The 16,610-nt window shown below is 40.4% G+C and overlaps 2 protein-coding genes across 4 annotated transcripts in view; both read right to left on the bottom strand.

Moving 5' to 3' along the window:
- caln1 (calneuron 1) overlaps window positions 1-1,295 on the bottom strand; it is a 53,967-nt gene extending 52,672 nt beyond the window's left edge. Inside the window, exon 1 of the mRNA XM_079611334.1 lies at window positions 1,180-1,295. The gene's annotated coding sequence lies outside the window, so the exon portion shown is untranslated. The remainder of the gene's footprint in view (window positions 1-1,179) is intronic.
- An 11,686-nt stretch (window positions 1,296-12,981) lies between these two features.
- Window positions 12,982-16,610, bottom strand: part of tyw1 (tRNA-yW synthesizing protein 1 homolog) — a 53,383-nt gene continuing 49,754 nt past the window's right edge. For all 3 annotated transcript variants that reach the window (XR_013797125.1, XM_079609313.1, XM_079609314.1), the window contains one exon: window positions 12,982-13,473. Coding sequence is in view for 2 of the 3 variants with exons in the window: in XM_079609313.1 (XP_079465439.1) it covers window positions 13,252-13,473 (222 nt within the window). In the remaining variant the exon portion in view is untranslated. The remainder of the gene's footprint in view (window positions 13,474-16,610) is intronic.

The raw sequence follows: 16,610 nt of genomic DNA, 5'->3' as shown, positions 1-16,610 counted from the left end.
CGTTAGCCAATCAGAATCCCAAAAATAGTCGCATACTGTGACGTCGACTGCCTAAAACTCAGTTTTTCTCAGTTTACATGCAAACGTGCAAACAAAGTTTTCCAAAATCTCCACTCTGGCCGGAGTTTTTAGAAAGAATCGTTTTTAGAGGCGAATTCTCCGTTTGCGTGTAAACGAAGGGCACAAACAAAGGGAAATGTCTCTGTTTTTTTAAAATAACCATGTACGTGTAAACGGGGCCTGAGCTTGCAGTCAATTATAAGAAAAGGGCGGGGTTTATGAGAATGAAATGATTGGAGAAGTCTGGCATTCGTCACCAGAGAGAAGTTTGCGATTTCAACTGAAGATCGAGTTGATTAAAAATTACAATTAAACATTTAAAAAAAAAATTAAACATGCAGTTATGCATGGATGAAATGTTCACAATAAGATCAATACTATTTTAAACGCGTTGACTGTTCCAAGATGGCGGGTGCACCATTGAATGGGCCGTCTACATATACATAGCCTATCTATGCTTAAAATTACCATTAGCTGATATTGTTAGCTGATTGTTCAGAAGATTTCTCAGCGCCGCACATTACCTCTTCAGTGAACATCTTGAGCATTTTATGACCCATCACATTGGACTACATAACTAACACAACGCAACTGAAACCATTCACTCAATCTCACACACACCGCACACACAGTGATATAATGATGTGATAATTAAAATCCCCCTCATTTCTCGGCCTGAGTGTCCTCTAAATTCTTCCACCAGCTGACTCACACACAGAGCCTGAATCAGTGACTCACACACACTTTGTGGAGCATGCTGGGATTTTTCTCCAGACATCAGTCAGAGAGGAGCACAGGATAAGCTGACCTCAAAGTTAAGCCCAAAATGAACCTGACAACCGGCTGATATTGGTGATGACACTTTAAAAAAGCACTTCCTCCAAAGCAAAGCTTAAACTTTAGCAATATCATAATCATAAATGGAGAGAACATTTTTAATACTGGATTACCTGTCATATTACGCTGCTGAATTGGGAAACAGCAGCTAAAGGTAGAATTTATTGGAACTGAAAAATGACTCCGGTTATGAAATAAGGAAATCACAATGTTATTCCTGTCAGACCGGCAGTGAAGATTTACTGAAGTGTTAGCCATTCAAAACGCACTCGCTTTTTTTACCTGTCTCTGGAAATGTAGTAACTGCAGAGTGATGAGAAGCTTTTTAGCCGGTTTAATGCTCGTCTCAATTTTGCTTCACGTGTGTGAATATGCTTTGAAAGAAATGAAAAAAGAGATTCATTCATTCTCATTAGCGAAGTAGGGCAACATGATACGCTCCAGCTAGCGCACAGACAAAAATGTAGTGTGCCTGTTGTTAAATGAAACTTGTTTAAAGCAGCAGTGACCAAACTTTTTTTTTTTTACTATATATAAAACTTTATATTTAAAGGTAAGCAATATTATAGTTAGGAGTACAAAGAGATGTTTTGTAGAATGTTCCTGCTGCTCTTTTCCATACAACGAAAGTCATAGGTGTCGATTTCGGTGGGGATGGTGGGGATGCGTACCCACCAGATTTCGTCATGAATAATTTTGTACCCACAACCTTTTTAGGGTTGCAACGATACACCAAACCCACGATTCGGTTCGTATCACGATTGAAATTTTTTTATTTTAAAAAAAAATCTCCATGTTTTCGGTACTGATGCGTGACCCGTTCATGTAACATGTAAGGGTGGCGCTGCCAATAAAGCACCTAAAAGCTGTCACAAAGAACCTGCAAAAGTAATGATTATGAATATGTCAAATATAGCAAGGAGACATTTTAATTGTTTATTAATAAACAAGCGTTTTCCGTGTCGGCTGCAAAGATGAAGTTGACGATGCTGACTCGCGATCTTCGCAGTAGGCTAGTGAACTGCACATTTCAGAGAGAAATGCACATTTCATACGGATTACATAGTTTTCTTTCGTTATGAATTGTTCTGTTTAAAAGTAAGCGTTCTGTAGATAATATATATATTTCTCAAGTCTGTCTGTGAGGCAATTATGCCGAGTTTCGGTTCATTTATGAGACGAGCTCCAGTTCATGCGCCGGCGCCCATGTCGTTGTGATATCTAGGGGTGATATCAGGTAAAATGGGCCATCAGGTAAAATGGGCCATCTAAGGTTTGGGGGTCCCAGCCCCTCTGGAATTTAAAGCCAATGACTGCAAAGGATTTCAAACTGTTGTCATAACTGTGCTTGACAAGTAACAGGTGATTTGATTGGTTTATTGTTGCTATGGTGGGTGGGGCAATAATTCAAATCAAGACTGCACCAGAAAGTTGCATGATAAGTAGCCTGGCATACCAAATATAACTAAACTATTATAAGGATGATACATCTATAAAAAAACGAACATGCACATAAAAAAAACTATGCATAATATCTGTCTTGATGGCATCGATCAGAAATAATATTGTTAGTTTGGTATATGAACATATTTTTTGAAAAAGTGATGTTTTTCTTGGCGGCCCAATTTACCTTAACCCACTCAGGTAAAATGGGCTACATGGTTTCAGCTAAAATGGGCCATCATCTGTGTCAATGACACACATGTGTTTGAGTGTGAGTAAGTGAGTGAGTGAGTGAGTGAGTGAGTGAGTGAGTGAGTGAGTGAGTGAGTGAGTGAGTGAGTGAGTGAGTGAGTGAGTGTGTGTGTGTGTGTGTGTGTGTGTGTGTGTGTGTGTGTGTGAGTGTGTGTGTGTGTGTGTGTGTGTGTGTGTGTGTGTCTCACCATGACCCCACACACCCCCTGAACAGTAATAATGGTAGTAGATATTTATATTTTATTTTATACAAACTCACACATGCACACACGCTCACACACTCACACATGCACATTGCACACACTCACACATGCACACAATCACAATCACACACACACTCACACATGCACACACGCTCACACATGCACACACGCTCACACACTCACACATGCACATTGCACACACTCACACACAATCACACACACACTCACACATGCACACACGCTCACACACTCACACATGCACACACGCTCACACACTCACACATGCACATTGCACACACTCACACATGCACACACGCACACACAATCACACTCACACATGCACGCACACTCACTCACACATGCACGCACACACACTCACACATGCACACACACTCACACATGCACACACGCACACACACTCGCACACACTCACACATGCACGCACACACACTCACACATGCACGCACACACTCACACATGCACGCACACACACTCACACATGCACACACGCACACATGCACACACGCACACTCACACATGCACGCACACACACTCATACATGCACATTGCACACACACTCGCACACACTCACACATGCACGCACACACACTCACACATGCACGCACACACACTCATACATGCACACACACACACATGCACACACGCACACTCACACATGCACGCACACACACTCACACATGCACGCACACACACTCACACATGCACACACGCACACATGCACACTCACACATGCACGCACACACACTCATACATGCACATTGCACACACACTCGCACACACTCACACATGCACACACGCACACTCACACATGCACGCACACACACTCACACATGCACGCACACACACTCACACATGCGCACACACGCACACTCACACATGCACGCACACACACTCATACATGCACATTGCACACACACTCGCACACACTCACACATGCACACACGCACACTCACACATGCACGCACACACACTCATACATGCACACACGCACACACACTCGCACACACTCACACATGCACGCACACACACTCACACATGCACACACACTTTTTTAATAGCACATTTTAATATGTGGGTTTGCACCCAAAATGTTTTTTTTTTTAATGGCACATATGAATATTTTTGTTTAATGCACTTTAAATGTTATGTGGCTGTATAAGCAATTGTGTTTTAAAATTAAAATTGATGATAAATTACTATTTCCCTTTGCAGTTTGACTGGCCCATTTTACCTGAACAGCTGGCCCATTTTACCTGAAACTGCTCATGAAAAAAAAGTTGGCACAGCTGATGTTTCAAGAACTGTAGGGCCTAAATAATTATATTTTATTAAATAATTTCAACACAAAATTATAAAAAACAGTCATTATTAATCATAAAAACACATGGAAAGGGCATATATGGTGTTGTATTATTGTCCCAAACGATTTACCGAAAAGTGGCCCAATTTAGCTGATATCACCCCTATTATCTGCGTTATTATTTATTAAATCCAGGCAATTGGTTGATGAAACATTGATTCAAATTAAAATACAATTAATACAAAACGAAATAAATTCACTTTAAAGAAAGGCTTTGTGCTTTCTGTTTGAGGTCTTAAAGTTTTAAAGCAGTCTTTAAGTGCCAATTTCAGAGCGGTCACGTCCGTAACCGAGAACTGTCACGTCCGTAACATTGTTTTTTCCTTATAAATGCGAACAAATTTTTAAAAAAAATCATAACAGTCAGGAAAGACATGAGAATGAGTAAATAATAAGAGTATTTTCATTTTTGGATGAACTCTCCCTTTTAAATTTACCAATACTGACCCAGTTACCCATACTGTGCATGCACAACCATCTAAATCTCATTAAAGCATTTCCAACAATGGAAAACATGCAAAGCCAATACCTTGCAAAATTAAAGGCAACCAGGTGGAACATGCTGAGTTTTCACAGGGAAATTGTATTATTATGAAGGATTTGAGGGATAAACACATTTGCAAGGGAAGGAAGTCTGAGGAACGGATGGAATATGGCGTGTGTTGGGCTGAAGAGAAGATAAATGACACACAGGTGTGTCTCTGAGCTCTCCATTAAACACTGGTTAATAACTGGTGCTCTGCTCACTGAGGCTTCACCGCTCTCTCGCTGTGTGTGTCAACGCCTGTTAAAGACACACTGTATCTTTGTTAAAACAAGGCCATCTTAACAGCATGACACCAAAAAAGACTTTTTCATTTCCATCTTACACCAAGCATCAGGCAAATATCACTAATATTGTAGGCAAATACTGATTTATTTATTTAAAAAATGTGTAAAGAATGGTTTGTTTTGATAAATTAAGCTGGAAGCCACATCACCCTGTAGCCCAATAATGGTTGCTCAATGAAGCTAAGAAGGGTTCAAACTGGTCAGTACCTGGATGGGAAAACTCCTGGGAAAACTAGGGCCCTGTCCCAAATGGCACACTTCATATGCACTTTCAGTCTTGTGGACTTACAATGGCTACCGCGTGCGCGTGTTAGTTAAGTCTGTGAGACCGTAGGGTGTCCCATTTGTCATTTTAGGTCTCAGAAGGGTGCACGTGCGCACCCTTTGCGGTCGACATGCGCCCTCGGTGCGCACTTTTGCTGAGCTTCCCGACAGTCCAACCGGCGTTACGTCACGAAAGTGTGGACACGTAGGAAGACCAAGAGTGCTTAGGGTGCCATTTGGGACAGGGCCTATAGGTTGCTGCTGGAAGAGGAGATAGTGAGGCCAGCAGGGGGCGCTCATCCTGTGGTTATTGTGGGTCCTAATGTCCCAGTATAGTGACTGGGACACTATACTGTCAAAAGAGCACAGTCCTTCGGATAAGACGTTAAACCGAGGTCCTGACTTTCTGTGGTCATATCATAAATCATATCATAAAGTAGGGGTTTAACCCCGGATTTGCCCATTGGCCTCGGTCCATCATCATGGCCTCCTAATCATCCCCATATACTGATAGACTTCATCACTCTCTCTTCTTCACCAGTAAGCTGGTGTGTGGTGGCCGTTCTGGCTCAATAGGGCTGCCGTCGCATCATTCAGGTGGATGCTGCACATTGGTGTTGGTTGAGGTTCAAAATAAATGACAAAATAATTAACAAAAAAAAAAAATAGGCTGAGACGTGCAAGAAGTGCAGGATTTTATTGAGGACAGCCTGTGTGTGAGTCAGCTACAGGGACAGAGACCCTGCGGTGCATGAGGACACATTTAGGTGTGACACTGTGTCAGCTGGCATCAAGCGCCCAGCCCGCTGTCCCGCTCTACCTTAAGAGCAGCTTTTCCGAATCGTGGCATATTCAGACATTCATTCTTAAATCATCAACTTTGTCTTTATTTAGGCCTACTCTCTCTTTTGACTCTAATCTTCTGTGGCACACAATAGACCGCATGTAGCCCCGCCCCTTTTCAGCACCGCACTCGTTCTGTTCTCTCTTCTAGTTTGTATTTCCAAAGCATGAAGGTACGATTTTACGGATTTATAAATAAACTGCTCGTTTAAAATCTTACCCTGACATTGAAATCTATTGACATTTGTTATGACTTCAAACATTACAATCCCTATGATGCCATAGAAATAGGCTATACACATATACAAAAACGGAAGTTCAAACACAAAATTCTAAAGATGGTGGCACGCTTGTTTCTCTGGTGCATAAGGTCTATAGAGGAACTCTGAAGTCTGGTCAGTCCGTGAAATTACAATGGGCCTGTCCCAAATGGCACACTTCATGTGCACTTGCGGTCCTGTGGACTTATAATGGCCGCCGCGTGCCCGTTAAGTCCACAAGACCGTAGGGGTGTCCCATTTGAGGTTTAAGTAAAGTTTAAGTTACTTACTGATAATCTCCCTCTACAGTGAACACAGTTAACTTGAGAATCTCTGTGAACGTTTTCAGGTTCCCAGGCGCTGTGAAAAGACAACAATCTCCATGCAAGGTCCCGAACAACAGAAAACTTCACAATCTCTGTCTCAGCAACATCTTGAAAAAAGGGATGAAACCATTAGCAAAAAGAGTGTTACTTCCAAAGATGGTAAATATCTAAAACAAAAACACTGCTTTGCCATGGTATTTCAAAACAAGACAAAACAAATAAAAAAAACAAGAAAACAAAACTAAAACTAAAAAACACACCAAACATTAAAAAAGAATAACACAGATTAAAACAAAACAAAAAGAACACTAAAAAAGACAACAGATAATAAAAATAATAAACAAACATAACCACACACACAAAAAAAAAATAGATCAGAACAACACAGACGCACAAACAGAATAGAACAGAACAGAACACCACAAAACAACAACAACAGAAGTACCATGACAGATTTTTTGTGAGTGTGCTATAGGGCCGGTTGCACCAAAATGTAATCTTAGCCCTTGACATAAATGAGCACTAAGATACAACTGTCTTTCACACTACTAAATATTTTTGCGTTGCAACATTAAACTTAGTTGAAGCGTATCTCTATGTATAAACTAAATATTTACGGAAGCCTCCGATCAGGAGTAGCCTAACGGTTGGAATAAAATAGCAGACAGATTGAACTGCATCAATAAGCTCTTCTTTTTTCAGACTTCCATTCTTTATACAGATGTAATAATGCTGACATTTGCCGCGCTCTTTAAGATCGCTAAATTCGAGGCTTTTGGTTATACCTAGGATATCTAAGTCCACCAAAGGAGGGAGAGCATTCTCACATTTAGCTCCAAAACTCTGGAATAGCCTTCCTGATACTGTTCGTTGCTCAGACTCGCTCTCCCAGTTCAAAACTAGATTAAAGACGCATCTCTTCAGCCAGGCATTCATATAAATGTTTTAATCTTACAGTTAAATCCGGCCTCTAGTTCATAACCGCCAGAGGAGAACTGGCCCCCGACTGAGCCTGGGTTCTCCCAAGGTTTTTTTTTCTCCATTGGGTCACCTGATGGAGTTTTTCGTTTCCTTGCCACTGTTGCCTTTGGCTTGCTCAGTTGGGGATATTCAATTTAATGAATCAATCAATATTACTATTGATTAGCATTACCAAACATGGACGTTTTATTATTATTTTATTTTAATACTGTGAAGCTGCTTTGATACAATCTGTATTGTGAAAAGCGCTATACAAATATTCTTGACTTGACTTGACTTGACATTTACACTTGCTTACATTTTAAGAGAGAGAACATTATGTGAATAGATTACTTTGCAAGCGGCTCATCGACACAAACCCTACAGCTGTGCATCTGTCCCGTCTGTGTTGTGCATGTCAAATAAAATCATTTATTTTTTTCTTGTCTTGTTTTTTTTTTTGTATCAATATTTATCCATTTATCCTTATTAATTTTGTTACTGTAATTTTTTTAATGGTTTCTGAATGTTATTTACATATTAAAACATGTTTTTCATGATTAAGTGTCGTATTTAATGGAAACGTATTTTTACTGTTAATAAAGTGAGGCAAAATTTGTTCTGCCTTACGAACAAATGGTGCAACAGAATAAAGTACAGAGTTAGTTACAAGTAATTACTAGTCGCTAGTAATTACTAAGCCATAGTGTGGACTTTACGTTCCAATTTAAGAAAGAACTTACGAACGGCTAGTACAACCCTACACTGTGGTTTCATGACTAAGCGCTGTAAGGTGGCCATTTTTTCTGTGCACAGGCAGTTATGTTGTAGATATCCTTATTCCTTAATTATTATCCCCATTTTCACCGGTCAGGACCCTGTGATGGCAGGAAGACCTGAGACTGCCACATAATTAACCGACAGCCAGGCACCCATTTATGCATTCACTGGGCACTTGTTTATGGGCATTAAGATGGATTATGTGCAAAATGTGGGATACATTGTGATTCATTTTGTGTGCTAAATATATTAAGTTGATTTTTAATTAAAATGCAAATCTCCCAGCAAAGAAACATCAGACAAAACTGCATTCCTTGCAGCCGTGCGGTTAATTGACAGTTAATAAGGGAATTAGTAGAGACGATTCTCCTTTCACGGTCTCTGGATTGGTACTGATGTTGCACTTACAAACAATACAAATTTTTTTTTAAAGAAGCTGTTATGAGGATGAATTTAGTATTCTGTAAGAAAGTAAACATAAGCATATTCTATTAGGGTCTTCACTTGCATCCCTATCTAGTAGGTGAGAGCTTTGAGAGCTGTTGCTGTCATTTTAAGCAACTTCCTTTTTGGCAGCGGACCGCTCAGTTTGGCTCCAGCTCCAGCGAAATCTGTCTGTTTGACAAGAAGCCCAGAGCTTTGGGCTTCTCAGCCACAAAACAGAGCTGCCATTGGCTCCCTCCACCTCAGTTGTTCAGGCAGTGGGTTAGTGTTGGATTCAGAGAAAGGTAGAGAAGCAGCAGTGATGGCTGTGATTCTGCCAAGTAGGACATGTTTCTGGATCAACATCTTTTGTTGGTCCTGGAACAACATACCTGTCTTATCCCTATAGCCCTAAACACTAGAACTAAAACTGGTGCACGCTGCAAGACAAGCTTGCCTAGTCAACACAATTACTGATGGCAATGGTTCTTAACTGTTTGGTAAGATAATCATAACAAGGTTTGTTGATAAGGAAAGGAGGAAGCGGGAACCGGCGAAGATTCAACGTAACTTACAGTAATTAAAGTAAAGCGACAGCCCCTCATGGACGACTGCCACAAACTAGAATAAAGCACCAATATAGCTCAGCTCTGGTCTTCTTTCTTTCGTCGCTGTCATTACTCCTCTTTTTATCCTTCCAGAGCTCCTCCGTGGGACTCGAGACCTGTGTGGCGCACATGTGACGCTCATTAACACTCGCGCAACCGGCCTCGCTCCATTGGCTCTCGGCCCCACCCTGCTCGCCACAATAATTAAACATATTGTTGACAAAAATATGATTATTTTAAATACCCAATCATAGTAGATAATGTTAGGAATGACAAGCTTAAACCTCGTGATATTACAACTTGTATATACACAAAAAGTTTTAGATGCTTAAACTTGCCGTTATGTGCTAACCATAATGTACAGGTAAATTTCCAGCTTAGGGACACAGAAAAACAAAAGCATACTTGAAGACTTCACAACATCATAGTGCAATAATTAGAGAGTTGTATGAGGAACAATTATGTGACATTTATGTCAGAGAAAAATGTGAATAAGAAATGACAAATTTAATATTTTCTGCACAAGACTATAGCTAAAACAACTAAAAAGTCTAAAAATTCACTCATCACCCTTTTATCTTTTAAATGTCTGACTATTCTGGTACCAAAAGATCCAGATTGTGACTGTCTTGCTCTGCATGACTTAGTGGAAACATCTGTGAGACACAATCAAAGTTGTCACAGATCCTTTGAAACATTTAAAATCTAGCCGCCCAGTCCCAAGCCAAAGTATGATGAAATATATCAGTGTATTTTTTTTATTTTGGGGCGCCACAAAGACATCAAAGTAGTGTTTCAGATCTTCTATGTACCTTTGAGCTCTCAATTGAGTTGTCAATCCATCTTTTTATGACAACACCTCAAAACACAATGTCAAGCTTAGGGCAATTTCTTTTGCTCTTGCTAGCCAGAATTAGCCTACTGTCTGTCAATATGTTTTTCCCCACTAAGCACAGGATTTTAGGTCCCTTTGAAACATTCAGAGGACACTTGGACTTGAGGCTAAAAACAGAAGCTGAGGTATTGAGACTGGAGGCTCATGCTGTTCCAGTACAGCTCGTCTCTTCTCTGTAAAACCAATCGAGGGACTGAGGCTTAGGGTGCCATAGCTGAGAGAACTTGTGATGGGGAAATCCATTAGTAATGGAGCTTGCGAAATAAAACAAAATTGTTTACGCACACAAAAAACAACAACATGTACTTTGAAAATGACAAATTCCTCATAATTCCGCACATACACACACAAACCTATCGGTCTGAATAAGCAAAAGTTATTTTAAAAGGTATAAAAATATATTATGCAGGCGGGACCTAATGAGTAGTATGCCTTTAAACTAAGATACACCTGATAAACTGGACTGTTGTTGTAAAAAGGTACACATTTCCACAGCATTACTTACAGTCAATCACATGTGAAAGCATCCAAATCAAACAATTATACTGCTGCGTCAACAGACAACTTCCCAGAAATAACCCAATTCAATTCAGAATAAAATGCCCTTATGGACCACACACACACACAAAAAAAAAAAAGTGTATTTGGGTGATGAATTCCCTTCGGCTTGCTAAAGTGACTGAAATGCATGAGGAAGACACCGTCACATTAACCTAGATCATCGCAGCACCGATTTCACAGAGGTGTGAAATAGCTTTTCTGTCACTCGTCACAGACCATTACACTCTCTGTTTCTGTTATGTTTAAACAACTAGGAGACAAGGCACTTTAAAGGCTGGGATCAAAAGTGTGGTTTAAACATTCCAATAAATCCAATGAACTTTCAGCCGTATGAGAGCTTTCAATAGCTAACTTGTCAGAATACAGAGACGAGAAATCATTGTGGACTTGAAGAATAGACTTTTTCATTATTATTTTTTGACTAAGCAAACAATAGCATTGCCATTTCGTTCCTTAATATACACTCTGTCAGAGTTTCGAGTTTCGTTATTTCATAAATAAAAGCTATAAAGTAGGAACAACCCAATGACTGGAAGAAAGCAGTATTACTTTGAACAGAGGGACATACAGCAGGGACTTCTGTGTCTGGTCTTAATATTATGCCCTTTTTTCTTCACACAAGACCAAAGATTTCAGCTTCATTCAGTTGCAGAGCTCAGGAAATGTCTGTGACCTAGTTCACTCGGCATCAAGCACATTCCCTTCTCTTACAATACCATCCTGTAGAACAACATACAGACATTGCAGATTTTTAATAAGACACCAAGAAAGCAGCTACAACAAAACTCAAATTGATTTGCAAGCATCTGAATGTGCATGAAATGAATAACGCATGTGGTTTGTAGATACCTTTTGGGTGAATTTAAAATATGAATGAAACCCTATAAAGCACGAACAGCAGGCTCACAACCAGAGTTGCCAAGTTCGCCTTTTTCATATGCGACTGTGGCCTGTTTTTTAAAGAAGTCGCTTATTGATTTGGGCAGTCGCAGGTTGCATTTTTTGGGGGTTTACTTCCAGAATACAGTTGCGTATTTGGGCTTGTTAGTGGTTGGCACTCATAGGACAAAATATATGACCACTTTATCATTATTTAGTGTGTGATAATGTTTCTTTGTCTGCCAATCTGTTTGAATGAGTGCTCTCCCTTTTCCTGTGAAATGGTGCTGTTATTCATGCCAGTTGCCTTGTTTAAGACTAAGTTACAGAACATAAGTTACTGAAACGTTTTTCTTTACAAAATGATATTTTGACATCATAATATCTGCTTTTCCAGACCAGGTCGCTTATTGTCGGATTTTTTATTTTTTTTCCAGGCAAGGTTGCTTATTTCTCTAGTGCAGTGTCCTGCAGAGTTTAGTTCCAGCCTGCTTCAGCACACCTGCCTTTGTATTTTCAAGCGCTCCTGAAGAGCTTGATGAGCAGATTCAGGTGTGTTTGATTAGGGTTGGAACTAAACTCTGCAGGAAAGTGGCCCTCCAGGAGCAGGATTGAAGACCTCTGCTCTAGTGAAACCTGGCAGCACTGCTCAAAACTGCATTGCAACATTTCTCAAGACAAAGACGGCAAATAATGATAAAATACAAAATAATCTCTAGTGACATTTGACTTGATTGCAATCTGTCAAATTTGTGTAAAAATATCCAAGACAAAACGTAGAGGATAGCAAAAGACAATGCAGAAGTAAGAGTTGCAATTTCACATTTCAATGACTTGGTCGTTACAGAGATATTTATGGGGCAGTTCTGATTCCAAACAGCTTTCAGCTGTATCATCAGCTGACCTGTAAGAACCAATCCATTCAAAGTCCCATCTGACTCAACTGCCCTCTAAATGTCTAAAAGAACGCACAAATCACAGTTTGAGGTGACATGTTATTAACGTAGGCAACTATAGTGATTTTTCTTTTGCTGTTCTTTCCTCCTGTGCTCTCTAAATTTAGGCCCTAAGGTGGTATGAGTAAATGAAGCCTTAAATTCAAGTCATTGGTTCTTCCGTTCTGTCCTTCGTTCTGTATTCTTACTAGAGTTATTAGATCCAGAGCTGAACAGGACTTGGGCAGAAAATTCTTTATTACCGCGACCACAACTAAAAACAAAAGCTAACATTCATTAAAACAGCATGAAATCAAGTATATGGAAGGAGAGCAAATGTGTACTTTATGCTCACCAGAATTACATCCCTAAGGCAAGTCTTGGAACACAAAAGAGCCTTGGCTAAAATAATAAAAACAAAAGTCTTAATCTTGAGGGCAGATAATCAGGTGTTAATCATTTAAAATGGACATTCCTCTACAGACTTGAAGTAGGAAGGCAAGAGTAATATCAACACCCTGAGATATCTTTGGTCTTATTCTTTCTCTGGAAGCGTGTGTCCAAAGGCTCAAATCCCCTCTCTCGGGCCCCAAATATGGCCCAGCTAGGGGTCTTGGCCATATAGTCCATTGCAGAGAAGCTTGCGGTGCCTCCACTCTCATCGTATTCTTGAATGAGCTCCTGGAAGCGCTCATAGTCAATCCACGTCCACCACTCGCCATCGACTTTGAACTGCAGACACAGGAAAGAAAAGAGTTAAGACAGACAAGGAGGTCAGAGTACTGGGATGAATAACACACACAAACAGACACACAGCTGAAGATTGGAGTGAGTCTCCCTGCCTGACAGGCGTTCATTTTGACTAATCCAAACTTATACACTGAAAACTGGGTAAAACTCAGTTACTGAACACCAAGACAAGCGAATCAGAGGAAGAGGGCAAAGGAAGTTTCTTTCAGAGAACACAGAGCTGGTGGTCTTTCATTCAAAACACTTGTAGCCCACACTCAGTTCTTGAAGTCCTCAGATTCCATACTAAAACGCTGGACACTTCAGTACATTAGGAGTGCAGGCACTCTTCAGCACCCTTCAGAATTGCAAGATATCAAATGGGACACCCTACAATCTTCAGGACAATGCTGCATAATTGTCCTCATCAAGAGAGTGCCATTTAGGGTGCGGTCTGTGATGGGTTAAAAGTAGAATTCAGTTTCATCGAGTTAAAATGCCGGCTATGTGGTCTTCGGTTGAACTGAACTAGTTTCAATCAATCTCGACTTTGGTTGGACAAGCTTTGAGGGTGTAAGCACAGAGCCTAGTTCTGCTTGTTTTCCCACCCTATACATTTAATCAGTGCTTCTAAATCATTCTCCAACACACAGACATACAGAGTCCTAGTGGGGAGCTGCACTGATTACATTTCACACTGTACTGATGAGATGCTGTACTGTGATCCATGCTCAGCATGGCGATGCAATCAGCTATAGGCACCAAACTCCTGTTCCTCCCATCTCTCGACATGCCCTTTCTTTCGAAGACCTCCTCATTGCCACAAAATCGATTTAGGTGTAGTATATTTTGCTTTCAGGACATTGTTGAGGTTGCTGATTGGTTTGCTAGAGGCTAGGGTCGAGGGAAATGCCTTTATAAGAGAAAGACAAGTCTTGGAAGTGAATAGAACTCTTTCATGGGAAACATGCCATCTTGTCAAGACTTGAAGAACCAGAGCAGTAGAACAAGAAAAGGACATGGAATAAGCAGACTTGGCTGTTGCAAAGTATTTTCTGCTTGCCTCATTCCACATATCCAAGGAGAGAAACTGTCCTTTCGACTGCAGAAATGGAAGATGTCCAGCAGCTAACAATGCTGTCAAGAATGAATTAGACGAGAGCAGGGTCTTAATAACAACCGTTTCTGAAAGCCAGGTTGAAAGACAACCTTGGTCACGTGCACCACAACTGAGAAGCAAACATACCTTTCCACTACTGAAAATTTCAAGGCCACCACGTCCTCTTAACGCAGTGCCAAGCATGGGATTATTGTCCTTGTGTCATATTATCTCTGTTTAGCTGCTTACCTGAAGCTTCCTAGAGACAGCCTGAAATGCTATCTTAATCTACAGTCAGTCTGTAAAGCCTTAAGCAGTTTGCATCCTCTGGGGAACCTTCTTCCCCAGCTGCATGTTTTCATTACGGAGTAATTCGCTGAGGTGAATCCCTCCACAGTCTCCTTCACAGATACTCCGCACTCAGAAGACGAAGGCTCCCATGGGACACAACTCGTCTCTCCGGAAAGGCCACGGATACATCCCCAACCAATTTTAAGATCCCTTCCCCTCATTGTCATTCTTACACACGTGTTTCGGCTCAGCATCCTCATATACTACTCGCATTAGGAGACTGTTAGGAAGTAACGAAAAATAACATTTCAACTAGGTTGTTTATATTTGGCAAGATGACTGGGCAGAATCAAAATAACTTTTCTCTCCCAAATAGTGTTGGGATGTCGAATTGAACAATATGATAAACAACAGCTATTAACTGATATAATTAATATGGGAATTAATAATATGCTATAACCCTAATCAATATCCTCATAGTGTTTGTATCAGATACATATCTCAAAGGGCAGTGAACTATAAAGTCTGCCTTAACAAGCTATAGTTTCAAAGCATCTTCCTCAACATAGTCCAAGATGAAGATAGGCAGAAATACTGAACTTTAGATGCCATATAAGAGAGTGGGAAAGTGGAAGACCTTTTATTTTCCTAGAGCAAGATTACCCACATCTGCCACGCCATTGAGAGAGTGCACTTTAAGATCCATTCATTTGTAAAATTGCTTCCGCGTAGCTAACAGGGAGCACTAAGCATATGAAGCCATAACGCAAATGTAGCTTTGGGATGCCACATCAGCCAACACCGATTGCAGCCCCTCTTTCACTCCCTAAACACTATAAACATCCCAAAAAATGATTGATGGTCTGATCTGTAAGGTCTGCTAAGGGGTTTCTACAGTCTGATATAGTTACTGCGAGACTACTGGGATTCTAAAGTTTAAATGGGTAATCTTGTTTATGAATTAATGAATATGCATAAGGCCAGCTAAGGCTTTTGAAAAATGCAATATGCTTCAAGGCTACATCTCTTATTAGTGGTGCTTGCTAAGGCAAGCTTCTCTATTACTATTGCGCAAACTCAGGGCTGAAAGTACACCGTCCCCCAGTTTCACAGACAAGGCTTAAACCTAGTCCCAGACTAAAATACATGTTTTAGCCATTTTAACTGAAAGCAACTTGCACTGACAGTGACATATCTTAAAATATGTTTTGTCTCAAGACAATGTTCAATTAGAACATTTAACATTTAAGACAAAGGCCTAATCCTGGCTTAATCTAAGCCCTGTCTGTGAAACCAGACCCGTAAGTAATAAACTAAATATTAAACTTGCTCTGCAGAGTTTGTGTTATAGACATGAATGATAACTAAAGCATTCTGCTTGCTGAGGAGATGTGCTATTACTTTAAGCAATCAGAAAGATAAAAAAGGGCAAAGACTTAAACTGAAAGAGGGACACGAACCATATCTACTGACCTGAATATCACACAACTCTTTTGACCTGGGTCATAATGTAATCACACAGAAATCACCCAAAACCACCCTAGAAATGACCTAATGCAGCAGCTTCGGTGTATTATGTTAGTGTGTTTTGCATGGGCCATCCACAAATAAGAAAAAACAAGCTTCTTCTACTTGTAAAACTCTTGATGGATTTACATCCTTGTTTAAACCTGCATTGATTTCCTTCCTATAGAAAGTTGAGCTCAAGGGAATTCATTCAGAACAAGGTGAGAGAGGGAGAGCTTTATGA

This window comes from Phoxinus phoxinus (assembly GCF_949152265.1).
Source record: "Phoxinus phoxinus genome assembly, chromosome: 4".
Lineage (NCBI taxonomy): Eukaryota > Metazoa > Chordata > Actinopteri > Cypriniformes > Leuciscidae > Phoxinus > Phoxinus phoxinus.
This window is presented reverse-complemented; position numbering and strand designations above follow the sequence as displayed.